This window comes from Choloepus didactylus, chromosome 19 (genome assembly GCF_015220235.1).
Source record: "Choloepus didactylus isolate mChoDid1 chromosome 19, mChoDid1.pri, whole genome shotgun sequence".
NCBI lineage: Eukaryota > Metazoa > Chordata > Mammalia > Pilosa > Megalonychidae > Choloepus > Choloepus didactylus.
This window is the reverse complement of record NC_051325.1, coordinates 54023817-54049498: the sequence shown is the minus strand read 5'-3', so window position 1 is coordinate 54049498 and position 25682 is coordinate 54023817. Positions and strand designations below refer to the sequence as shown.

The 25682-nt window shown below is 38.7% G+C and overlaps 2 protein-coding genes across 8 annotated transcripts in view; both read left to right on the top strand.

The window, feature by feature from the left end:
* DPM1 (dolichyl-phosphate mannosyltransferase subunit 1, catalytic) lies at positions 1 to 20097 on the top strand. Of its 2 annotated transcripts, XR_005213210.1 has the most exons (10): positions 1 to 163; positions 2722 to 2821; positions 6675 to 6708; positions 8522 to 8598; positions 8682 to 8707; positions 10777 to 10872; positions 13906 to 13974; positions 16910 to 17024; positions 17860 to 18064; positions 19596 to 20097. XR_005213210.1 is itself a non-coding variant. In XM_037812370.1 (9 exons), exons 1-9 carry the CDS (start codon positions 12 to 14, stop codon positions 17962 to 17964), a joined length of 774 nt encoding a protein of 257 aa, XP_037668298.1. In that variant the 5' UTR covers positions 1 to 11; the 3' UTR covers positions 17965 to 18721. The 2 variants fall into 2 exon arrangements, 1 of the variants encoding a protein (XP_037668298.1); XM_037812370.1 differs by lacking the exon at positions 19596 to 20097 and having other exon boundaries at positions 17860 to 18721.
* Positions 20098 to 21321: 1224 nt separating this feature from the next.
* Positions 21322 to 25682, top strand: part of LOC119516153 (activity dependent neuroprotector homeobox) — a 33256-nt gene continuing 28895 nt past the window's right edge. Inside the window, exons 1-3 of one of the 6 annotated variants that reach the window (XM_037812366.1) lie at positions 21322 to 21946; positions 24067 to 24158; positions 25011 to 25092. In XM_037812366.1, coding sequence (XP_037668294.1) covers positions 24081 to 24158; positions 25011 to 25092 — 160 coding nt within the window. In that variant the 5' untranslated portion in view covers positions 21322 to 21946; positions 24067 to 24080. Of the gene's footprint in view, positions 21947 to 22525; positions 24159 to 25010; positions 25093 to 25682 lie in introns of those variants that run through there. The other 5 variants (XM_037812365.1, XM_037812367.1, XM_037812364.1 and 2 more) reach the window with 5 other exon arrangements.

The window sequence follows — 25682 nt, the reverse complement described above, 5'->3', positions numbered from 1 at the left end:
CCGTGGCCTCCATGGAAGACAGTCGTATTCCTCTCAGGCCTCGGCGGGAGCCGGGGGGACGCGCCTCGCGGCAGGACAAGTATTCGGTGCTTTTGCCCACCTACAGCGAGCGCGAGAACCTGCCGCTCATCGTGTGGCTGCTGGAGAAAAGCTTCTCCGAGAGGTAGCGCGCCCGGCCGCTCTCCCCGAGGAATGGGATGAGCTGGCTTCCCCAGCCTGGGTGTCGGCCGTTGGCAGCGCGAGGCGGCCCTGCCCGGCTTCTCGTCGGCTCTAGCGGGAAGCCTCGGGGAGGAGGCCACGCTGGGAGGGAAGCTTGAGGTGGATACTTACAGAGTTCTGTCCGCGTCCCGGGTTCTCATTTGTGTCCTCCGGTATCTTGATAACACCACCCCTCTCCCCCACACCCTTTTCTTAAAAGTGCGTGAGGCTGAAGGCCTGACCTCACTCCTTTCTCTAGGCGGTCAGGATCCGCGGCTGGAGCTGGGAGTCTGCGAGAGCGCTCACTCCCCTCCCCGGTGCCGAGCGCTTATGTATGGACGAGGCTTGATCTGTGTGGATTGGGGGGGCTGCTGTTGGGGAGGATAACCTTTGTGGAGAGGAGAGAGCAGAGGGGTTTCTACCTTGGTAACTGGTGGGTGTTTGGATTGTGAGGAACTAGGGAGGTGGGGGTGGTGTTGGAGTTTGGATTTGTCTTATTGTTACACAAATGGGGTCGTACTGTTCGTCGTTGAAGAGCTTTCCGTAGCAGCACATACAAGTTTAGCAGATTATTTTGAAATTTGGATAATATTCCATATGGCTATGTTGTAACTTATTTAAGCGGGTCATTTCATTGGACACATTACTTCCAGAGTTTGTTTTGTGTTTTGGATTTTGCTTTATAAATGAGCACAGAGACCTTGTTCATACCATATATCCAGCGCTTAGAAAAGTGCTTGACACAGAGTGAGGGCTCCTTTATTAAATGAATGTTGTCAGCGAAAGTATGCATACTTCCCAGAAGCAAAGCCCTCGCAGTAGAATCGCTGGGTCAACAGAGGTGCTTAAAACTTACACCTCTGTTTGAAAGACAATCTTTGTTTCAAAAAAGATTGTATCGGTTTATTACTTAAGCAGTTTTAAGAGAATGCCTGTTTCCCCACCAACCAGCCAGTCTGAGCATTATTAAACTTATATTTTTGGAAATGCTAATTGGTAAAAAACGTTTTTGCTGTTTTTTGATTTGCATTTCTTTGAGTGAGATAACAGTCCTTACCTACATGGCCCCTTAAAATTTCTTTTTATATCTTTTTTTCTGTTTCATTGTTTAAAATTTTAGCTTGGTTTCTACAAGCTCTTTCCAAATTAGGGAAATTAACTGTCATGTAATTGATCTTGTTGCAATTTGTCTTCTGAGTTTATATTTTTGCTTAATTTTTAATTTTTTTTTATCTAGTGTAACTTACCTTTTAATGGTTTCCGGATGGATTTTTTTTTAATCAAGATGAAGTAAAGGAAACTTTTTTTCAGATGCAGTCAAATTACCTAAATCAGCTCAGTTTGACTCCTTTAAGCTGCCTTATCCTTAGGTGGTGCAGGCGCTTTTATTTTGGGGGTGGGGAGTAATTCTGCTTATGAATGACTCCATTTTGTTTATGAAGTGTTTCTCTTTCTGTAAGAGGTCTCTCTACTAAAATCATCGTATATTTTGGCAGGTAAAGCTCTGTGTCCAAATTTAAGGTACAGTGGGAAGGTGAAGTTCTCTGGTTGATTTTCTTGCTTATGTTTCTTAAAACAAGACCAAAAAGAAACAGAATGTTGTATTCTGGGGGGTTGGCTATGCCTCCTTTTTCTTTTCCCTCAAGTGTCCCAATAAAGTTAATGAAAAGAATGTCTTTTTTTTTTTTTTTTTTCTTAGAAAAGGAAGACATGATGGTGATCACGTGTACATCCATGTAGTGTTTCTCCATCAAATACTGGTGGCTGTTTTTAGAGTAGAAACTATCATGTGAAGTTACTGGAAAGTAACATTAATTCTGTAGTTCTATGAAATATTTTATAATTCTACTGTGTTGATTTTTCATTTGATGCTGTGGGATAATAGCATATAATATGGAACAATGGCTTAAAAGATTGTGTCATCAGTCTAAACTGGGCTTTTTTTAAAAAGTGAAATTAAATCAGATTTATTACTGATTATTTAAATATATTTGGAATTAAATTTAAGAGAATAATCAGTCAGAACTATTCAATCCATTTGGGTGGCCTGTTGAAAATATTTTTGAAATATGTAATTTAAGATTTGATATTAAGGTTCTACAATTCTGTCTCCATTCCCAGAGTAGATAAATAAAATTCCATATGATATTCTATCTCTATACAATACATAAATTTTTTTAACAGAACATTTGTAGATTTACAGGAAAATCATGCAGGAAGTAGAGTTCCCCTATACCTCCCTACATATATATTTTAATTAAAGATTATGTTTTCTATATGAGAATATTTTAATATCTCAGGATTTTAATGCTAATATTTTCCAACAACATATTGGGTTTGGAGATAAAGTACTAAGTATTTGGCATCTCCTCTTCAGTTGTTTTAATTGAACTTTTCCTTAGTGGCTAAATATGGCAATAAACTTTTACTTATACTGGTGAGAAGTTGGTCATTTTTAAACTGTTATTTTTTGATTTGAGAACACTGTCTCCAAAAGCTAAACTAAATTTTTATTAATTTTAGTGGAATCAACTATGAAATTATAATCATAGATGATGGAAGTCCAGATGGAACACAGGAAGTTGCTGAACAGTTGGAGAAGATCTATGGGTCAGACAAAATTGTAAGTTATATGAACATTTTTGCATCAATATGGATGGTGTAGGGGAATTTATGTAGGCGAAAGATGAGAAATGAACAATGGTTAAATTCTGTCTATTTGTGTAGGAACTGAAAAGTTAAGGAGTAACTTACAGACTTGGTATTTAGATGCATTTTCATTGTGCTTGAGTTTTCCATATTTTTGGTTTGTTGGGTCAGTGGTAATTTTACAGCAAAATAGTGAATCTTTGTATGAACTCTTTGACTGATTCTGCAGATATATTTTCTGAAGGGAAATTGTCAATTCGTGATACTGAATTGACAAGGAATATTATGGAACTGGATAGCAATTAGTAGTATGTGTCTTTGTTAATCTTCCTTTTGCTCCCTTTCTCTAGGTATTCTCAATAGAAAATACTGCCTGAAACTGACAACTTGTGCTTAGGGAGGGTCACTTTTCAGTTGTAACTCAAAATTCAGGTTCAAGTGTGTGTGGTTCCTTTTTATTTGGGTAAATGTTTTGCAACTTTGTTTATGCTTTTCTGGATCATAACTTTTTAGAGCATAATAGTTTTGTGGGATAGATTGTCTTTTTGACTCCTAAACTTCAGGTTTTCCCATTGTACCTTGAAGCCTGTTGTTCTCTCACAGGAGTAACTTAGGCAAATGCTCATTTTATAATGGTTTTGTAAATTCTATTTTTAATTACTGGTTAGGATTTATCAAGAACATAGAGGATTACTCGAGTTTAATCCATAAATGTTTCAGTATACTTGTGAGCTTTACTTTGGATAATTCTAGGGCCAGAAGCATACAAATAGGTACAGATTTGAGTAGAAAATGTATTCTAGGCATTGGGTGTTTATTTGTAGGTTGTATAGACCAGGGTTTCTTAACCCTCAGCACTCTTGATATTTTGGGCCTAAATAATTATTTGAATACCTCATATGAAGTATTTAGCACATATGCTTTGACAGCTACCCTTCAAACTGGCTGAAATAAATGTTTCAGAAAAAAAGCCAAGGAAAATAGATTTTTAAAAATTATGTAGATGAGGAAACAGGCTAGAGATTAAGTCACTTTCAAGGATACACAGCTAATGAGTGGCAGAGATGAGACCGAAGAAAAAAATTGGGGGCACATATTCTGAACTGTTAACAATGGTTATGGGTAGGGGGAGTCCAAGATTGTGGAAAACTTCATTTCTATATTGAATGCTTCTGTTATATTTAATCCGTGTGGTTTGTTTCATCCTGCAACTTGAGAACAGATAAAGTCACCTATATTTAGACATTATTTTATAGTTTTGTACTTTTTACAATTGTTCTGATAATAAGGAATGTATGTTCATTATTTTTAAAACATCAAACCTAACCATTAAGATTGAGAGATTAAACTTCTGTCCACCCTAAAATACCATCTCTAACAAAGAGTTGAGTACCCCAACACAATGTACAAGAACAGATTGTTCATAAAACAAGAACTTTTTTTTTTTTTTAACAATATGAAATCATGTCAGGAATGCACTTAACTTGCTTTTAAATGACATCTATGTTTAGTGGGGGGGGGGGGTAGGGAGAAAAATGAGTATTGAAACCTCACAGAATACCTCAGATAACATATTTACCACAGCTGCCACTTAAATATGAAAAAATATTGAGCCTCACTGATAAGTAAAGAATTTCAGAATAGGAGGAGGGTACAATTATCCTTTCTTACCTGAAGATTTTTCTCTTTTCCTCCTTTCTGTTCAAGCAAAAACACCCAGCATTTAGAGTATGGTAAATTGGTCCATTCAAATACTGTTGAGCCTAGTATAAGTTGATATTTTTTTCTGAAATGTCATCCATCTGACAATCTTCTCAAGACCCTCAGCAATACTCATCTTTGATGTAATAAGTATAAAAAGCAGCTTATAAAACTGTATACATAGCATATAATCTTGATTCTGTATTTAAGTACATTCATTTAACTGTTTTTTGGAATATTTTCTATTAGGTCTTTTTTCTCAAGATATTCTACAACAATTTTTTACAAAATAAGATTTTTGTCAAATAAACTATAGTATTTTATAAGCAGTGATGGTAAGCATACTTTATAAACAGTATGTGCCAGGCACCCTTTCAAGCACTACAAGAATTCACTGCTTATTCCTCGTGACTACCCTAGGAAGTAAAGTTGTTTGTGCCCTTCACATGCCCAGGATCACACAGCAGATTAGTAGGGTAGCAAGGCGGTGTGATCTAGAGTCCTCCCTCCAGAAACAGGCGATCAGACTGATGTGAGGAGGGGAGAGAGGTGAGAAAGGGTAAAGCACACTAAATAGAAACAATTTGAAGTGTTTTATTACATAAGAAAATACATCAATATATTCTTGTTGTAAAATGTAAATGTTACCAACAAAGCTGAAGTTGCCTTTGATGAGCATTTCTTGACCCTCATCCCAGACCCTTCCCCAGGGGAGACCCAGGTCAACTGGTTGTGTATTCCCTCAGACCTTTTCTGTGCATAAGTGTATGTGTCTCCATCTGTACAGTTAGGTAATGTGGTGGTGGTTTTTGTTTTTAAGCAGCAAAGAAATCTTACTGTGTCATTCTTAAACTTGTTAAGTATATCTTGGTGATCTTTCCCATCACCAGATCACCTCATTCTTGTAACTGTTTCACGGTTATCTGTCAAATGCACTGTTGTTTAATATTTTTATGCAAACCTTTGAACAGTCTGTAAGTTATAAGTAACAGTTATCCTTTATTTTTTTAAAAAAGAAATATTTTCCACCTTAAACATAAGGTTATAGAAAACCTCAGATCAACTTTAAAATGTTTGCTTTTTCAGGGCAGGTACTCGATGGGGTCAGTATTTTATCAGTATCTTATCAATCAGTTGATTTTCAGCCACAAAATAAAATGAAACCTGGCTGTGGTTTGACATATCTTTTAAAAATTGTGTTCAGTAAATTGTAATCATAGATAATTGTATGAACGTCTGTTTCTCCTCTACATGAGCTATAGGGAAGGAATGTATTTTATCCATCTTTTTTCTTCCTGAAAGCTTTGCATGTAATAGAAAATTAATCCTTCCTGGTTGAATTGAACTGACAGTATCGTGTTCAGAGATTTGCAGTTTAGGGCAGCCTGCTTATTTATGCTGGCAAATGCAGAGGGGATAAGATGAATGGTCACTAGCGAGTCTACCTGATTCCTCTAAGTGTTCAGCCAAAATGGAAAAAGCTAACCAAAGTCAGGGTCCAACTGTGAAGTAAAAAATACAGAAAGTAATTGACAAATTGTAAGAAAAGAGAGAATTCAACCTTTATTTTAGGAATTTTACCCTAAAGTCATGTCATTGAACCAGGAGAGAATGAAGTGAAATGCAAGCATAAAGACGAGATACTAAATTGATGGGAGCAGACTGGTATAAACATTTAAAATCACAAAAGGAATTGACAAAATAAACATGACTATTGAATATTCAGAAAAGCTATGGAATAAGTGAGTTAAATCTCAGTTTTCAGGGGAAGGAATTGACGGATGTTTAAGTTGATAAATCAAGTAATACATGTAAAAGTATATTGTTTAAAGTATGATGGGTGGCATCAGAAAAAAAGGTTTTAAATTTTGCTTGTGGTGGCATGAAAGAATACTGTTTTCCCTCAAAAGCTCTATTGAACTTACTTTTGGTTTATTACCAAATGCTTTTATTATACCTTGGGGGGAAAATGTTCAGTATCTGGTTCTTTTGTTTTTTAAATGTCTAATAAATTCAATTACATTTCTATTAAAATGAGTAGGCAGTTATATGAATAAAATTAAAACTAGTAAGTTGTTGTTTTGTTTTGTTTTTTTGAGCTAAAATGTTGTTTCTTATTCTTACAGCTTTTAAGACCACGAGAGAAAAAGTTGGGACTAGGTAAGGTAGAACCTCCCACCTCTCATACCTGCTGCTTGCTTTAGTAAGATTATCCAATGTGTATTTTCCCAGTTTAGAAGAGGTCCAAAATGCAGTAACTTACTATGATGGTTTTTAATTGGTCTTAATGACATTTAAATGGTTTAACTTAGGCTGCCTGTATCAGTCAGGGCCACTGTAAATCTTTCAATATAGGGAATTTGATATTGGGAATCTGGTTACACAGGTAAAGTAATTGTTGAGAAGCCAAATGGAATAGTGAGGTTACGTAGAGATTGATGACAGCTGTGGGCTGCTACTACCCCTAAGGATGGGGCAACAATGGGAAGAGATGATATTTTCAGAGCATAGAAACTGGAGCTACCCAGAGGAGCTTGGAAGAGTGGGGTAGGGAAAACCTGCAGGAGCTGGAGCCCTGGGAGATACCCAGCCCCTGCTGTCTCTCCCCTATACTTCCTATTGGCCCAAACTGTTTAGAGGCCAGGTGACAAAAGAACCTGGTCAATGTAATTCCCTGCAGTTCAGAACAGAAAGGGATCTGAAGGCAAACGTCTCGGACCAGCATACCACCTTAGCTAGTAATTCTAAGATAATAATTGGAATGCCTTTATTTTTACTGTTGGTCACAGTTTATATGATTTAAATGAAAAATTGGAGCTTATAGAAAGCACAGTTCTTAAAAATTGAATATTTGCTATCCTGAAGACGATCAGCTTCCTGGCATCATCAAAATGTTTGGAATATCTGAATCCACAAAGTAGTTTATGATTGTAATTTCTGGGAACTACCATGAGAGCAGCCAAGAATTACTGATCAGTTAGTGACTCATGCAAAAAGCTATGGATAGTCACTTTTTAACAAAAGAAGTTGAAAGAGTTTAGCCTGATAGTAAGAAACTGTGGTGGTTTGGGTCTGGAGAATTCAGCAATCTCCAAATCTTGTTCCCACCCAGTTACCCCTACCTGCCAGGTCTCTGAGGGACCATTAGGCCTGAAAGTGGCAAAGTTACTGTTAGCAGCAACTTGGGCCCCAAATACCAGGGCAAGGCTTAGTGTAGTAGGCTTACAATATAGAGGACACTTTTTCTGGGTAGCTTTTATTGAAAAGGGTGTGGAGTGTTGGGAATCAGAAGCTGGGAGATTTGGTGTAGGTTGTGGTCCAAGATTCAGAAGATGATGGCTGGGAAGAAGGTGAAGTTGAACACAAAGAATGGAATTGAGAAATATTTTGGATATAGAAACTGTAGGACTTAATTATAGGTTAGAAATTGGTGGTAAAGGCAGGAAATCAAGGCTCAGCGGTAGATTTATGGATGGAGTGATCCGATAGTTGGTAGTGCCATTTCCTGAGAAGTGGGGAATCGGGAATTGAGTTTTAGAATATGTTGTGTTTGAGATTTCTGCAGTCTCTAAGTGGAGACATCAAGCAGGAAGCAGGATGTGTAAATCTGGTGCTCAGAGAAGTGTGGGTAGACACTTAGGAAGCACCAACATAAAGATTTTTTTTAAAACCATGAGAATGTGATCATTTTTATACAATCTAAAACTTTACACCATTTCCTTGCTAAACTGAAAGATGTTATCTTTTCTGTTAAATCAGCATCCAAATTGGGGATGGGAGGCTGGCTACCTTGTTTATATATGTAACATATGTGAACTATATGTATTTAGGATGAAAAATACCAATTTATTAGTGTCACTTTTAATGATTAACTTAGGCTTTTTAGGTGCTTAACAGTTTCCTCCCTATTCATATGTATATGTAAACATTTCTGGTGATTTTCCTTAATGAAAACAAATACTTGTGTATTTAGGAACTGCATATATACATGGAATGAAACATGCTACAGGAAACTACATAATTATTATGGATGCTGATCTCTCACACCATGTAAGTGGCATTTTTCTGTATTAGTTTATTATGATAGTTTTAGCCTATTTTACTGATGTACTGTTTTTCTTTCTGAATTTCAGCCAAAATTTATTCCTGAATTTATTAGGTAGGTATTTTTCTAATGTTTGAAAGAATTGTTATTCAAATCATTTATTTTATGTTGGTTTTAGATTTGTTTGCATTTTTCATTCATTAATTAAAAATGCATATGCTGTTTTAAGTTTTTATCACAAATATAACCAGCATAAAGATATGAACTTAGATATGTGACTGTGTGTTTTAGGAGCCCTTAGGAACAAATCAACAGATAATTTGTATGTTACATAAATTCTTCCACACCACAGAAGTCTTCGCTATTAAATGGAATTAAGCTCTGCATCTTAAAACACCAGAAACAAGTAGGTTTTATTCCTGGAGTGCAGAGGGGTTCATCAGGAATCCTTCAACATAGTTCATTTATCACAGTAAAGCAGCATGATTATTAAGTCTAGATGCTATAAAAGGTATTTGATAAAATTGAGTGGCTGTTTCCTAGAAAAATTTTTAAGTAGAAATAGAAGGAAGCTATTTAAATATGTTAAAGATGACCCAGTCCTAACACAACCATCATACTAAACGGTGAAATGGTGAAGTGTTTCCAATAAATTCATCAAGATAGGAATGCCAGCTATCATTCAACATGGAGATTTTAAGTAATATAGTAAGTGAGAATTTTGTATAAACATTGGTAAAGGATACAAAATAATATTTCTTTGCAGAATATATTTTTAGAAAACCCAAGAGACCTGAAAATACCTCTGGAAGTTGTTCTAAATATAAGCCAAATGTCCAAAAATAAAATTAAATCATGTCATTCCCTTATTGCAGATACTCTGGGGAGTTCCCATTCATTACACATGGGAAAAAATCCAGGCTCCTTCCCTTGCGCTTCTAGGCCCTATGTGATCTGGCCCTTGCTACCCTTTCTGAACTCATCTTGTGTCCCTCCCCCTTTGCTTACTACATCACAGACATACTTTTTCCATTTCTTTGTTCACATAAAGTTCTGTTACCTTTGCCTGGAATGCCTTTTCCCTGTTCCTTACTGGCTAGCTTCTTTCTCATCCTTTGATCTCTACATAAAGTCACTTCTGAGAGCTTTTGCTGGATCCCTTTTAAAAAAAAAAAAAACCATAATCACAGGGGCTTATTTCTCTAATACTCAAAAATCATTTTTACCTGATAAGGAAACTGAGCCAGGAGAGTAGAAAATGGGTGAAAGGTACAAGCCCTGTGTAGAGGAAGTCCAACTGGCTAATAAACAGAAGAGGAGATGTTCTCCTTGGGATGTAGTAAGGAAATGTAAATTAAAGTAACCATGTGTTACTATTTTGTTACCCATAAGTTTGTCAAAATTAAAATGTTTTAGAGCAGTAATATCCAGTGCCAATGAAAATGGTAGAAAATGGCATACTCATATATTGCTGAAGGAAGTATGGGTTGCTATTAACCTTTTTGGAATTAATTTCTGGCTATCTGTTCAGATCAGAAATACAAGCTTTGCTTTAGCAATTCCATTATGTTCCATTTTGGAGTGCCTAAATATCAGAATATATGTTTATAAGAATGTTGCATTGTGGTGGTATAAGGGCGGCCCACCAGGGAAACAATAGGCTTAGAGGGGTTGAATATTCTGTGGGATGTTTTGCAGTAGTAAAAGGAATGGGCGAGATCTGTTGATGTTGTTAACTAACAAAAAGCAAGTTGCAAAATATACTTTTTTGTATTCCAATTTTGTGAAAGCAACAAAAAAACCCTAGGGGCATGCATGTCTTTGATTAATGTTCTTTAAGCAAAGAGAAAGGTCTGGGGGGATACTGGGCTGTTGGCATTGTTTACTTTGGGTGGAGGGGATCATAATTGGGAAAATAATTTTATTTATACATTTGAGGGTGGTTTTATGTGGTGGAATCAGCAGATAGCACTATTTTGTAGTTTTAAAAATTAACTAAGGGAAAAAGAATCAGGTTTAGAACCCCTGCTTTGGAAGAAGCTCTTTCATTAGTAAAGTCCATCTGTCTTGTTGGCATTGTGCTTTTTCTATGCTTGTCTTAAAAATTCTATTTGTGTAGGTCATGAAAATAACTATTCAAAGTTTAATGGCTTTTTCTAATTGATAGCTAATTTTTCCTACAGGAAGCAAAAGGAGGGTAATTTTGACATTGTCTCTGGAACTCGCTACAAAGGAAATGGAGGTGTATATGGCTGGGATTTAAAAAGAAAAATAATCAGGTATATACATGTACCATCATTTCTGTAACTACTGCATATATGTTGATAACAAGTATTTGGATTACATTATCATGCTTCCTTGGAAATTGTGGGACTAGACTATAAATTCCAGTAAAATAAATATTCGCATGTAACGTCTTACAATATTTCCTATGATTTTATTTTGAATGTTTTACGTTAAGGAAATAATCAACATAAACCTTTGAACTTTGTTAGAAATGGTCTGATTCAGCAAAAATTATCTACTAGATCTTTAGTTTTGATTTAAGTGAACTGATCGTTTGTATTTTGGACAGAGTATGGTTTTTTCCCCATATTTACATTATTATTTTTTTTTATTGGAGAATTTGTAGGTTTACAGAAAAACCACGTGTAAAATACAGGATTCCCATATACCACCCTATTGTTAACACCATGCATTGATGTGGTACGTTTGTTCCAATTGTTGAAAGCACATTTTTGTCATTGTACTATTAACTATAGTCCATGGTATTTTTTAAAAGTGTTTTATCCTATTACCATATATACAATCTAACATTTCCTCTTGAGTGCTGTTAATTACATTCACAGTGTTGTGCTATCACCACCACCATCAAAACATTTCCGTCATTACAAATAGAAACTCTGTACAGTTTAAGTCATAACTCCCTATTCCCTATCCCCACCCCATCCCTTCGTAACCTATATTCTAGATACTGTTCTGTGAGTTTGCTTATTCTAATTATTTCATATCAGTAAGATCAAACAGTATTTGTCCTTTTGAGTCTGGCTTATTTCACTCACCATACTTAATTTTTATCATTTTCAGTAAATAAGATACTTAAGGATTTCAACTATTACTAAGCAGCATAAAGTAGTGGCTTTGGAGTCAGGCATGCCTGGGTTCAAATCCTGCTTGTCATTTACTTTTTCTAACCTTCACTTTCTTCATCATAAAATGGAAATAAAATTTACTGTTAACGATTACACCATTGTTACATAACAAACTACCCTAAAGCTTAGTGGCTTAAAGCAGCGCTGATTTATTATTTCTTGTGTTCCCGGGTGTTGGCCAGAGGTTCCTCTGCTGGCTTGGGCTTGCTCATGAGCTTCGTGCAGCTGCAGGGTGGGCTGTGCGGGAGGGTCCAGGACGGCCTCAGTCACAGTCTGGCAGTTGGTGCGGACTATTGGCTTAGCCACCTCAGACCTACACGTGGCTGCTCGTCTTTACATGGTGTCCTCAGGGCAGCATCCAAAAGTACAGAGGCGGAAGCTGCAAGGCCTCTTAAAGCCTAGGCTCTAGGCTTGAACAGCATCAATTTTTTAGTCAGAGCAAGTCTGCATAATTGAGGGGTGGGGAAATAGAATCCACCTCTTGATGGGAAGAGCTGCAGAGAATTTTTTATCGTATTTAATCTGCACCTACTTGTCAGAGTTCTTGGGAAGATGGATTTCTATCTGTAAAGGGTCTGTATAACTCCTTTTTATTTAATAATGGATAACATTTATAGAAATCCTTACTAATATTAATATTTTTATTGCCCATTTCATTCTGTTGAAGATTCTGTTAAGTCAACCTCATCTCTGCCTCTTAACCAACCATGGAACTTTGGGCAAGTCATTTAAAACATTTAGTAGACTCAATACCTTCTCCGGTGAGTTGAAGGCATTAGATAACAGAGGTTTTCAACCCCAGCTTGAATATTGGAATCACATAGGGAGAAAAATACGCACAACTGCTTCCCTCCTCCTCCCAACCAATTGAATCAGAGTCTCCAGAGGTGGGTCAAAACGATCAGAATTTTTCACAAGTGCCCCTAGATGATTTTATTGTGCAGCCTTGGTTGAGACCAATGAATGAATGATCTCTAAGGCCTCTCTGAATTTGGTCATTCAGCTATTATTTAAAGTTAGGGAAGCCCAGTCAGGGTCACATTACAACTTATCTGTTAATCAGTTGTTAATGTATGCACTGCCTTGGAGTTAAACTGCTGGATTTGAACCCAGGTCTGTCTGACTTCATCTGCATTTTAATTAAGGGACCCCAATTTAAAACTTTAAACCTGAATAGCTATACAAATCTTGTGTGTATGTGTATATATATATAAATCTATATTTTTTTTCATTCCTTTGCCTAATCCAATTTGGAGGAGTCAGGGAGAAACAGTCTTGGAATTTTTTTGTAGTTATTAGAAGCAAATTAAAGAGGAAACGGTTTGTTTTCTTTAGCCTTATTCCAGTGTTGTACCTATGTCATCTACATAACCCTGTGCTTATGTGCATAAAGAAAATCTTTCCTATAGAGGGCCTTGATGTTTGCTTGCCTTTGGAAAGAAACTGTTCTCTCCAGGCTGCCCCAGAAAACTTTTTTCTGAATCTGAGGACACTAAAGTAGCTGCAGTACAAAAGTCATTTTCTCTAGGCACTTTGATGTATTTTTGAAATGTTAGTGATAGCTGTTAGTCACTAATAGCTTGTAATTGGTTGATAGTTGTGTTTGAAACACATAACCTAAAGTCATGGAATGAGCCTGAGGTCATTTGCCAGAGATTTCCCCAAACCCTGAATCCTCTTCCACTACTTCTTTAAATGGAAAAAACAAACAAACAAACAAAAAGCCATTTTTATGGAGACTTATCTATTACCTAGTTGAAAACAATCCTTTTGTCCTTTCATTAGAATCTGAAAAGGAAACTCATTGCCAAATCCCTGTCGCTTTTGCTGTTTCACAGGTGTTCTTATTTCTAAATAGTGACTTGGTAAAAATTATGAGGTGTTTAAAAATCTCCTTTCATACTGACCCCAAGTTTGGAGGAACAATTGCTTTATAGGGCCTCTCTAAATTTCACTTTTCAAAGAATAAAATTCCCTGTGTTCTCTGAAAAAAAATGAGAAGTATTAGATCTTTCACTGACTAAAAATTTCTTTGTTCTAGTGGATTATTAGTGTCACATTTGTGGAATTAATGTGGCATTTTCAGTACTCTGCTGTTGCATGCTTCTCTGTTTTATAAACTGTATTTTTTAAAGAAAATTTCATTATTTTCTTTGGCAGCCGTGGGGCCAATTTTATAACTCAGATTTTGCTGAGACCGGGAGCATCTGATTTAACAGGAAGTTTCAGGTACAGTGAAAATGCTTACTTTTATATTTTCTACTACTTACAACTTCTTGCCTAAATTTCTTGCTTTGTGGTGGCTTATTTCAAAGAAATACTTTACATTTATTTACATTTCTACTCCATTTTGTTCTGAGTTTTTTTTTTTTTTTTAGAAAGCTGAATTCTAAGCACCTTCTTCAGGGAGACACTTTTTTAAAGGTCATTGAAGGCAGGGCTTAGGCTGGTTGCTTGTTAACGTTTTCAGTTCTTGGCCCCTTGGGGGACTGCAGGGTCTGCTTGTCTGCAGAAAAGTTTAAAGTCTTTAATGTTGTTTAGAGCTTATTCAATTTCCTTGTTCTCCAGATAATCAAAAAAAAAGACCAAAGCCTACTGTTCTAGTTCCCTGGGTTTTTTGGTTGTTTGTTTTTATTGTCTCTCTTTATTGCTTTGTATTGCCATGCCAAATGAGGAAGACTAAAGTTGCTAGCTTTTTTTTTTTTTTAATCTCTAAAACTACAAAATATCTGTTCATCTACTCTAAGGCCCAAATCCCATGCTTTGGTTAATGATTTATATTACCAATATTTGCTTTGTTCCATTAAATGTTGATTCCTAGGCCCTTCATTTAAAGCATGAAAATCTGGGTCCTTAAGTGTCAGAATTAACAACAACAAAAAATGCTAAATTAGGAGCTGGCGGCTGAAGGCAACTAGTACCTCTAGTGTAATTGCAAGTCCGTTGAATGGCATCTGTGTAGCGACAGAGAAAGAAATTTTTAAGTTAAGAGAGAAACCATCACAAATTATATGTCAAGACAAAATGAAAATGAAGCCTCTCTAGAATTAAAATGTAAATTGACTAGAGAGCAGAATTTGGTATATAAAAGGTAGGGGGCCTTACATATTCCTTTAAGGCAAAGGAATTAAATTATCTGATTAAGATCTCTGATTAGCTACATAGCAACAATGAAAGAATCATGTCACTCACAAAATCTCTGTGCAGAGGGAATGTCTATGTGGATTTTACAGACCAAGAGTGTGATTGTTTTGAATGAAGATCCAAGGTGAGTCCACTGCTTATGGAGGAAGGGTTTTTGCTTTTTGGCCTGGTTTCCCTAATTACTTCATCAAAGGGGGCCCCCTCACCTTTATGAAGCACTGCATCCTATCTCTAATTTTGAGTATCTACTGAGTGCCAAGCATTGAACCAGAGTCAGAAGTTCATGTCCTCATGAAGTTTACACATTCCAATGGGCAAAGACCCACAACTACATAAACTATAGGCAGTGTTGTATGGGGATTATGCTGTGGAGGAAAAAACAGCCGGGAGAGCAATGGAGTGAGGGTTCCTCACTGTGCACGGAGTCGTGTGGGGACTAGAAGGGGGGTGGGGAAGGAAGACCTGGGAGTTCTGGATTTCATGTAATGAAAGCAGTGATGTGAGTGTATTCTACTCAGATGACAGAACAGCCATACACAGATGAAAGTCAGTTAAAAATCTGACTATTTTTCAAAATAGTTGAACAGTCATCTCCTCAAAAGGGTAAGTGACTTGTTAAGTACATGCAGCAGGGTGCAACTTACCATTAGATAAAGCCCCTCTATTTAGGAGGCATGTGCCTTTTACAAAAAGAGTGCAATGTGACATAAAGCCTTAATAGCAAATACCACCTGGGTCCTAACTGTCCCATTTATTGGGTCATAGGGCTTCATGTATGTAATTGTACCTGATTAGCCATAGGGTGCAGTGAGGAGAAATAAATGTCATAGAAAATGACTTTTCTTAAGGAGAATAAAATGACTTCTTAAAGGAAAAGAACTAATAGCCTAATCCCAATTTTAAAGGTAATGCTAAAACATTGGACCATCACTATCCTAGTCCTCCCTACCCCACAATCACAACCTTCCTTCACCCCTGCTTAACACAGTCTGACATATTGTATATCTCTATTTAAATTTTAATTCACTGCTAAAACACCAAGGTATAAAAATGTACCTGAAACACAGTATGTTGCTCAGTGAGTGTCACTGAGTAAATATTACAACCATCAGATTCTCCTTACTTCATTTGGAATTCTTAAGAAACCTGTTTGGGTAAAGGAGTGCACACACTATGCTGTGTGTCGTCTCATGCCCACTTAAGAGCTTGCAAAGCCAGCAGGTAGAGTAGCCTTAGAGGAACTCTGAGGAAATAATGGGTTACAGGTTAAACCCTTAGGCATCAGAGATCCAGCTCACCTTAACAGTTGAAAAGAACAAAGTTGTGCCAAATTGCCTCTGCTTGCTTTCCTAAAAAAAGGGGGAGGAGGTAGAAATTGCTGCCTCTCCACCCACAGACTCATCATTTTCAGACCTTGGTAAATCCATATTATTCCAAGAGTGACTGAAGGAAGTGATTGGACTGGTCCATAGGCCTTAGAGTTCCCAGGTCCTCTGTTTTATTTTGTAAACCTGGTGAGCTCTGTATTTGGCCTGCAGTCCATCTAAAGTTAGACTGTGCATTCATCCATTATACACGCCTATCTGTAATCTCAGCTGAGAGGAAGATCTTGTTAAATACCAGGTTCATTCTTGCCATCTAGTTTATATAATAACTTCCACATCTTCTGTCAACTCTATTCCGGTATTTTGGAACATTTTCTTCTCTTTCAATTTGAAAAGTAAATTTTAAGAAAATTTATAAACTATAAATAATGGAATGTTTTCAAATGATTTGATAGTAGGAAGATTCTCTAAAAGGTATTGAGAATCCATTTTCTAAATTATTTAGCAAAATATTTCATGACTTTTCTGGTTCAGGACAAATGTACCGTAATCATCAAAGGTGAGAAATTCCCATATACAAACCACTAGTGACATTTTTAGGCTTTTTAATTACCAGTGAACTTTTTGAAAGTTCAAGATAATGTAGGCAAGTGTATTTATCCAATGTGTTCAGATACAATTTTATTTTTTTACAGGCTATACCGAAAGGAAGTTCTACAGAAATTAATAGAAAAATGTGTTTCTAAGGGGTATGTCTTCCAGATGGAGATGATTGTTCGGGCAAGACAGATGAATTATACAATTGGCGAGGTACGGGATGGATGGTGAATAGTATATTGTATTCCTTGTAAAGAAACAGTAAGGTTTAGGCTTTTTATAAGAAGTAGTTTAACTTTCATGTTACAAAACTAACATGGAAGGCTTCCACTGGTTTAGAAGGTCACACTCTCAAGACTGAAAATTCATATCACTTTCAAATGAATACATTTGGCATATGAAGTTTAAAACATTAACTGAAAGCAGCATTTGCTTTTACATAATTAAAAGTTGCTGATATCTTGTCCATACTATGGGCCCTTTCTTCTGACAAGCCCAAAGTAGTGGGACAGGTCTCTTCATAGCTTTTCCATTGTCATAGCCAACAGCTACTTACTTTAAAATGAATGATGAGTCACATGTGCCCACTTCTCTGAGTAAATAATTACTGGGAATTATAGAGTAAGTTGGGGGAAGAGGAATATCTGTAATCATTAGGTATTAAATATTAGATATTTAAGATTTTTAACATAATGCTAAAAGGCTCAATTTGACTAATAACTAAAAGAATTAAGTAAAATTTTGGGGTATAATTTTTCCTTGAAATTCAGCCTAGAACTTGAGTAAACCAACTTAATGTTCAGGACCAGTACTTTCCAAAACAGTTATATAGATTTGGTTCATATGACCTGTTTTTAGGTATTGAAATGCATGGTTAATTTTTAAATCTTGGAGGTACACACAGTTGCTGTAAGACTCCTCCCCTATATCTGAACTTCTTTGAAGGACTTTCTTTGTAGGACTACTACTATTTCTATTATATAACTACTTTGCTGCCTTTCTACTTTTTTTGAAGACTGACTGTTCTGTATATGTTTTTTTTAACTAGGTTCCAATATCATTTGTGGATCGTTTTTATGGTGAATCCAAGTTGGGAGGAAATGAAATAGTCTCTTTCTTGAAAGGATTATTGACTCTTTTTGCTACTACTTAAAAGAAAGTTATTCGTTTACACTTATATTCATTTCAATTTAACATAAAAGAAGCCGATTTCTGATTTTTATAAAATGTACTCATAGAACATAAACCATCAGGTAAGGTAAATTTCATGTGAGTCTTTTCTTTCTGAAGAAACTGCCATTTTATATTTCAAATTAAATTAGAAAAATGAGCAATTTTCTCAATTTCATTTTTATTTTGCTGTTTTGAGATCTATAAATAAATGTATGATTTTGTTTTGCACAAAATAGAGTATGCGAATATGGAATTTCTTATATTTCTTATATTAGGAAAATTTTGAAATATTCTTTATAAACACTGGGTTCATAGCTCTTTGTACCTAATATATGTCAGAAGTAGGAGGGATGTTAATAATTATATTCATAAAATATGATTGTTTCTGTATGAATTGGGGAAAAAAATACATACCTCTGCCCTGTCTTAAAAATGTATCTCAGATGTCTTAAATGAGTTAAAACAAACATTTAGAGCAAAATTTTAAGGTTTTGGTTCTTTGCAGGTCTTGCATTGGTGATATACTTCATCTGTTAGAGCAGGTGTATTTAAAATATATATATATTGTGAGTTGGAAATAGCCTGGCAGCAATTGATTGCATAGCTGGTGTTTTCTCTTCTAATAGAAGCAGCAACCTCTGTCAGTAGATATTGAGGAGCTTGAGGTATAAACTTAGCTGTTTTGGTAATTTTTTAATGTCTTATTGAATTATTTTTATAAAGATATTTTCTCCAGATACTTGTTTTCATATTATTTTAATACCCTAACCAAAGTATGCATTTTTACTAATATGACAAAAATCCTTCCCCTATAGCTTTTCTTTGCATTCATAAAGGTATTCTGCCAGTTAAAATGCAGGTTAAGTTGTTTAATAAAGGTAGTGCAAATGTTCTGTTTACTCACCTTCTCTAAAGGTAGGTATTTTTTAAAGTGTCAGTTAATTTCTAACAATAGCCAAGCTTTTGGATCACGTACCTTTTAAAATTTGGGTATGACATACTTTGAACAAAAAAGCTTCAGATCAAGTTGACTTTCCTTTGCAAGTAAATCGAAGAGGTGTCTCTTAAATTCTTTAATAATCCTATTTAGTAAGCAGTATTCCTAATTTCTACATTTTCCTGGCTTAATTTGGCTGCTGAACAAACTTAAAGTCTGATTTTTCATTTACATTTCTCTGAAATAGATCCTATGAGAAATGAATGCCAAATTATAAATATAAAATCGTTGGTGTCATTTTGAACATTAAAATCCATGGTATACACTCCAGAAATGGGCAGGGATGTTGAGCTGGCCACGAGGGACCTACCTTTCTTGGGGAAGTGACTTCTCTCATTGGGATTTCACTAATAATAACTAGAAAACTCATCAGTGCATGATGAAAACTATTAGTTTTAAGCTCAGATAACAGAAATATAAATATTCTAAATTGTTTTGAGTGTTCTTTTGTTCAGAATCTATTCTTGTTAACCTAAATCCAGAGTTAAGTTTTCAGTGTCAAGTTTATGTGAAGCAGAGATTAAGTAAGTACCTCAGAGAACCCAGAATAAAGTAGAGAGAGCCTTTTCACACCTCACCGGAGTAGGTAACTTTTGCCTTTTTTATCTTTTCAGTTCTTTTTCTCACATTCGTTACAACACTATCGCTATTGGAATTTAATGTAAAGAAAGTGAGCAGTGACAACTGTTAAACCATTTAGAAAAGAATCGGGACTATTTAGATGTGTCTTTTAAAAGTAAATCTGGTGACTTAAAAACTGTAAAAATCTTTTTAAACTTTACATCTGAATCCAGCATCCCTTTTTGCTTTATGAGGCCAAGGATAAAATACAGATGTTTTCCCTTAATATTTGTATTATCAGAGTATGAAATCTAAGAATATTTAAGGAAAACTAAACTTAAAATTATTTTGCTTATTTTATTAATCTTTTCATGTTTTCTGCAACATGTAATTAGATTCTTCATCTTTATTCCTCTGTATCAAATGTTTTGTCCTACTTGTATTGTTTTGGTTTTTGTCCAACTTCGTTCTGTTAAGAAAACTTTTATCACAATTTCAGAAATTAATGGAATACTGTGTTGGCTGAAACATAGTTTATTAAACCAGCTATCCAATCTTAAGACATTGCTCTATGTGTAACTACATTTTCTTTTCAGTTGTCAGGTTCTTTTGAGATATAGTTTGGAATGATGTTTTTAACTTGAATCTTAGAAAAATATCAAAAGACAAGTCTATCTGCATAGCACATATTAAGAAAATAGATTCAATCCTTCCCCATTGCCATTTTTTACTTTACAATGTCTGTAACCAATTATATATTCACAGATCCAGGGTTCAAAATTGAGAAGATAATGTGTTGACTGGGATTGACCTCAGTTTACATAGGCAAGACTCTGTCCAGGCGCTGTCTTATGCTGTCTAGATTGTGAGAGCACTAAGTCCTTGTCCCTAGGGCCACAGTCAGAGTGTGGTTTTAAGGATCTTGTGGAGGCCCCTTGGCAACATCATTTCTCATCCTTAGGCTTCACCAATCCAGTGGCCTCAAAACACTAGGGATTCCATTTGTTTTCTTCAAGCCAAAGAGAAGAATACATCACTGTGACTTGGAAGGAATGTCAAATCCTAGGGCAACGGGCGACCTGTAAGAGGCAGCCCCAGTCCACCGACTACTCCACCTCACCAAGAAGGGGTCGGGCTTCCACGGGGTAGTATCATCTCAGGTCGGTGTGAAACAGGAGGCCCTTCACACTTCACTTAAGGCGGGAGGCGTCAGGCCACACCAGGTGCGCCTGCCCCTTCCCACTGGCGCCCAGTCTGTGAGAGCACCGGGCCTCAGAGCACGTGGAGCCGCCCCGCTGGCTGCCCCGCGCACCCCCTCCCGCCAGATGTAGTCCAGGCCCAGCTGGGCCCGCGCAGGGATCCCCAGCGCGGCCACCTGACTTGAGTGCTGCGCGTGCTGCGGCCCGCTGCTTCTGCCTCCGCCGCCGGCTCCGCGGCCAGAGGAAGGCGCCCGCCTTGCACACGGGCCCCTGGAAGCGCACTGCGGCCATTATCGGCGGCGCCTCCTAGTGGGTCAATGGTAAATCCTTTTGGTTCTCGCGAGAGCTACCCCTCAGTGGGGGTTATGTAATTTTCTTTAGGTGGGGATGGAAGGCTGCTGCTGCCACCCTCTCATAGAAAAAGTTAGGTGCAAACACAGGTGGAAGTTGGACAGCTCTTCCTGGGGGACTTGGGGAAAAAGGGGCACAGCCCCCCCACTTGGCTGGACAATGAGTCCTCTTATGCTAATGAGGGACTTACGTCACTTCCGCTCTTTCTCGGCCGCCATTTTGGCTAGGGCAGGTTCGGGGAGTCGCTCCGAGGCGCTTGTATTGTTTGCTGAGGGGAGACGCGGGATCGGCCCCCTCCCCCGCCCGTTGCCGCCGCCGCCTCAGCTGGCCCGGTCTCCCCTCTGCCGCCCGCCGGGATCCATGAGCTGAACTCCCGCCCCCCCGCCCGCCGCCATCTTGTGCCCCCTCCCCCTCTCGCAGGCACCGCTAAGGGGGATTTTGGCGTCTCTTCAGACACAGCTCCCTCTCTCGGTCCCCGCTGCTGAGGAGCGAGAGGAGCGCGGCCGCCGCCGCCCGCCTGCCCGCGCCGGTGAAGCCGCCTCTGCCCACACCCTCCGTCTCCTCCCTCCGCCCCTCCTTTGTCTGCACCGCTCGACGACGCTGCCGCCGCCCGCGCGGGGACTGGAGGGAGCCGCTCGCGCCGCCGCCGCCCGCCGCTCTGCTGCGCCCGCCGCGCCCCCCGGCAGCAGCCGCGGCCGCGGCGCGAGCCGGAGCCTGCCGAAGCCGCCGATCCGGAGCGCGACGAGGCCCCGGGCGCGCCCTCGCCACAGCCGTGCCGCCGCCATCCGCCCGCCGCCGCCGCTGTCCGGCCCCCGAGCACGCCGGCCCCGCGCGCGCCTCGAGGCCGAGTCAAGGTAAGCGCCGGCAGCCGCCGCGCGCCGCCCTGCCTCCCGCTCTCAGGTCCGCGCGGCTGCCCCGCCGAGCCCGGCCCCGCGGGCGCATTGTTGTTTAAATTGCCAGCCCTCCAACCACACACACGCTTCTTTGCATACTCGGGTGCTGACGGACCGCCCGTCCCGGCGCGGACAGCTACCCGGGCTCTGCTCCGGGGGTCCAGGCGCCTCCTCCTGCAGCCCGACCCCCTTTTTCCGCCCCGTGAGCCCGCGGAGGCCAGCAGACAGCCTGGCCGCCCAGAGCTTTTGCGGCTAATGGCATCTTCCCTCATCCCGCCCCCAGCAAGAACCGGTATTTTCGCATCCCTGGAACTAACCCTTTCTCCCCCCCCCCACCCCGACACTAGCCCCCCACGCACACCCCCAATGCCTGGAACGAGCCTTCTGCCAGGCCTGCCCACCCTTCGTTGGGGGAGGGGGGATTGGTTTGGGGGGCGGGGAGCGTGCATGGCACGGAGTGAAAGTCTTTGCCTCCTCTATGCAATCCTTCCTCTCCAGCATGCCAGCTCCCTCCTATTCTGACCACAGACTCCACCATCACACCCTTTTTTCAGTCCCAACTACCTGGTCCGCACGATCTTTCACGAGCATTCTGAGTCTCAACTTTGCAGTAAGATGGTAGAAAATGGAAAGCCAGAGAGCAAAGATTTTGTGTTTTTTTAATGCATTGAATGGAGAGTAGTTCTTTGAGCACTCTGTTATTCACCTTTTCTTTCCTGTGGGCTGCTTGCCGGCCTTCCCCTCCCCCTCCAACCTGAATGCCTGTCTGCTGGAAAAGGCGCGATTGCTTCTCTTCCTCTTCTGCCCAGGACCAGGCTCTAAGGTCTGATGCCCCATTTAGCCACACACACACCACACTAAGCCTTCTTGAGGTTCTTGCACTCATCAGTTCCTCTGGACAGTTCTTGCCATAACCTCATTTGTCAGACAAAGGCTTAGGAGGGAAAAAGGACCAAACTGCTTCCTGTGTTTGCCATTTTAATGCTGTCCATCCCCACACACCCAATTCCCATTCCTGATGCTTCTCATGTCTATGTCTTGAACCTTCAAAATGGAAAGGAAAAAAAAAAATGCCTCTGGGTAGCTGGATACAGTTTCTTCATAAATCTGCATTGTTGCTTCTGGTTTATGGCCATGAAGAAAATACCAGCCCGCACCCAAAATGCACCGCAGCCAAGGCGGCTAAAGACGATGAGTGTTGGAGTCAGTAGGGGGCGCATTCTCTGCACTGGGTAAGGCTGCAGAGGGGGGAAGGGCCCCTGAGCTAGAGCAGGATGTGCTTCACAGCGCCTTCTACAGACCATGGGAAAATGGGCCCAGCAAGACACACACTCGCACTCCTAGTTGGTGTGCTGACAGCAACACTGCAAAGGATTAAGTGAGTCAAGAGCAGTGATTTTACTTTTGAAGACTCCACCCAACATCTTAAAAGTTTTGTGTTTGGGACTTTTTCAAAAACTGTTGACCCTCAGACAATCCACATTTGTTCTTGGCACATCCATGGCACACAGATTTCCCCTTCTTGGATTTCTGAATTCTTCCACCTTAAACTTTGAATGTTTCACAGTATCTTTTCCAAGGTCAGGTGGTAAAAGGGAAAGTTTAAAACCTAAGAGTAAGGGGTTGGGAGTATTTTTGATATCTCCCTTCTTCATAGCCCAAATCTTTCCAACTCTTTGAGAGTTAAATTTGTTCTTCAGGGATGTTAGATTTTAGTGGGATAGTAATTTTCAAAGGCTTCTAGTTGGGTATCATGATTTGCAAAGCCTTGTTGGTAAACATCAAACCCATGTGGAGTTCTTCATTGTCAACACTCAGAGTTGATTGCAAATTTTTGTTTCCTTCCAACTTTGGACTCTTAATTGCATTCATTATCTCAGTAACCAACCATCTTTGCAAAAGCATTGACACCAGTCTTCTTGTGAGTGCCCACCTTCAACACACCTTCTTAGGGTGTGTTGATTTCTATAGATTTTACTCCTTTTGTTATTTCCATAGGTGTGAGATGCACAATGCGAAACCTAGGCCCCAGCTTTTGCACCATGATGCACAGGGTTGTATTTTTTGTACTGAACTGATAGGTGGCCTAGTGGTTATGCCATGTACTACCATTTTGAGGATCTGGACTCCGTTTCCTGCCTTGCTTTTTGGACCACATTGTCAATTCACACCGGTGGGTATATTCATTTTGGAGGGTGGGAACTGCAGCAACAGGGAAACCAGAGATTCTTCCTCCTTCCTTGATCACCACCAAAGCCAGCACTTCCAAAATTTCAGCCTAGCCACGTTCCTCTAGGAACCAGTTAGAGCTGGTTACAATAGTGTGCTTCTGAACAGAGAAATGACTTATGGCTTTTTTTAATCATTTGCATTCTGTGCTGTTAAGTATAAAGTATGTTAAGTATTCATTAACTGTCATTTTGATGACCCAAACTCACCAGTAGTTAGGCTTCTAAAAGCCTCAAAAGACTCCTTGATCAGAACAGGCCTTTCCATGAACTTGTTCTTGCTACCAAAGATTGACAGTGGTTGTTGATACTTTGCTACAAGTATCTTAAATGGATACACCAAGATGAGTTATGGGAAACTGAATGGGTGTGTTCTTTGATACATGGTTAACCAGTTAAGGGTTAAGAGAGAGTTCTTATGGGACATTTGCTACTGAGTAACATTTTGGTGAGTGAAAAGGAGGTCCCTTGGTTTCAGGTATTTCATTAGAGATTGTGACTATATTGTTTTTACAATTTTTTTACTAGTTCCAAGAACCCGATATTTAATCTAAATGGTGGTATTTGTAGTTTTTAATGCTGTTTAGTATTTGTTAAACAGATTTCATTCTGACCAGTGGTTGGTCTTTAATATACAGTTATACAAATTTTTAAAAATGAGTAATTTGAAGACATCTTATTTGAGGCATGTTTTAGTTTAAAGTTTCAAATATGCTTTTGTTTGATTTAGCAAATTATAAATAAGATAAAGTGCTAACTTTATGTCCTTAGTGGTAATAGCCATTTTCCCCTTACAGGAAAACTTGCTGGAGCTCTTAGAAAGCATGTATTCTACAGAGTTTCAAAGGTTTCCTGATTTTGACACTCGAAAAAAAAAAGGTGAAACAATGGGCTTGAAGGCTGGGATTTACAGTAGGTAAACTGTAAGGGGTTTGTTAAAGTACAGTACAAAGCTTCAGTTAACTAGAATGTGTGGGGAATGGGTGTTCTATTTAACTGAACTTTTAAAATCCTTTCTTTATCTCAACGCTTGTTGAAAAATTTCCTAAGAACACTTTACTAGAGATTATCATGTATTGAGCTAACTAAACTTTTGATTTTTGTTCTTGTAGTCTCTGAAATTGTTGGTATGGTTATTTCTCAGTACCCCAATAGCTGTGTAGAAAATACAGTTGATTGGGCTGTGAATTTCTAAAGACCCCTGGCTTTGCCTGTCCTGGAAATCATTGGTTTTAAGCTTATCCACTGTGAGTTTTTTTTTTAACTTCAATTTCTTTTTCTTCTCAAATCAGAGTGCAGGAATAGTTCCAAGACTGTTTATCTTAAAAATAAAACTTCACCATGTTGAAAAGATTGAGTTTCAATACTAGTTGAAATTAATGAACCAAGAGACCTTTATAAAGTAAAAATGGTTTTGGGTTTTCATTTATACATACATTCAGTTTTTTATATTTGATTACTAAAAGCAC

Excerpts from the sequence above, each read along its gene's own strand:
- DPM1 (XM_037812370.1), top strand. The coding sequence starts at position 12 with ATGGAAGACAGTCGTATTCCTCTCAGGCCTCGGCGGGAGCCGGGGGGA. Across the intron at positions 8,708-10,776 it reads TTTATTCCTGAATTTATTAG|GAAGCAAAAGGAGGGTAATT; the intron begins GTAGGTATTTTT and ends TTTTTCCTACAG. Across the intron at positions 13,975-16,909 it reads GATTTAACAGGAAGTTTCAG|GCTATACCGAAAGGAAGTTC; the intron begins GTACAGTGAAAA and ends ATTTTTTTACAG.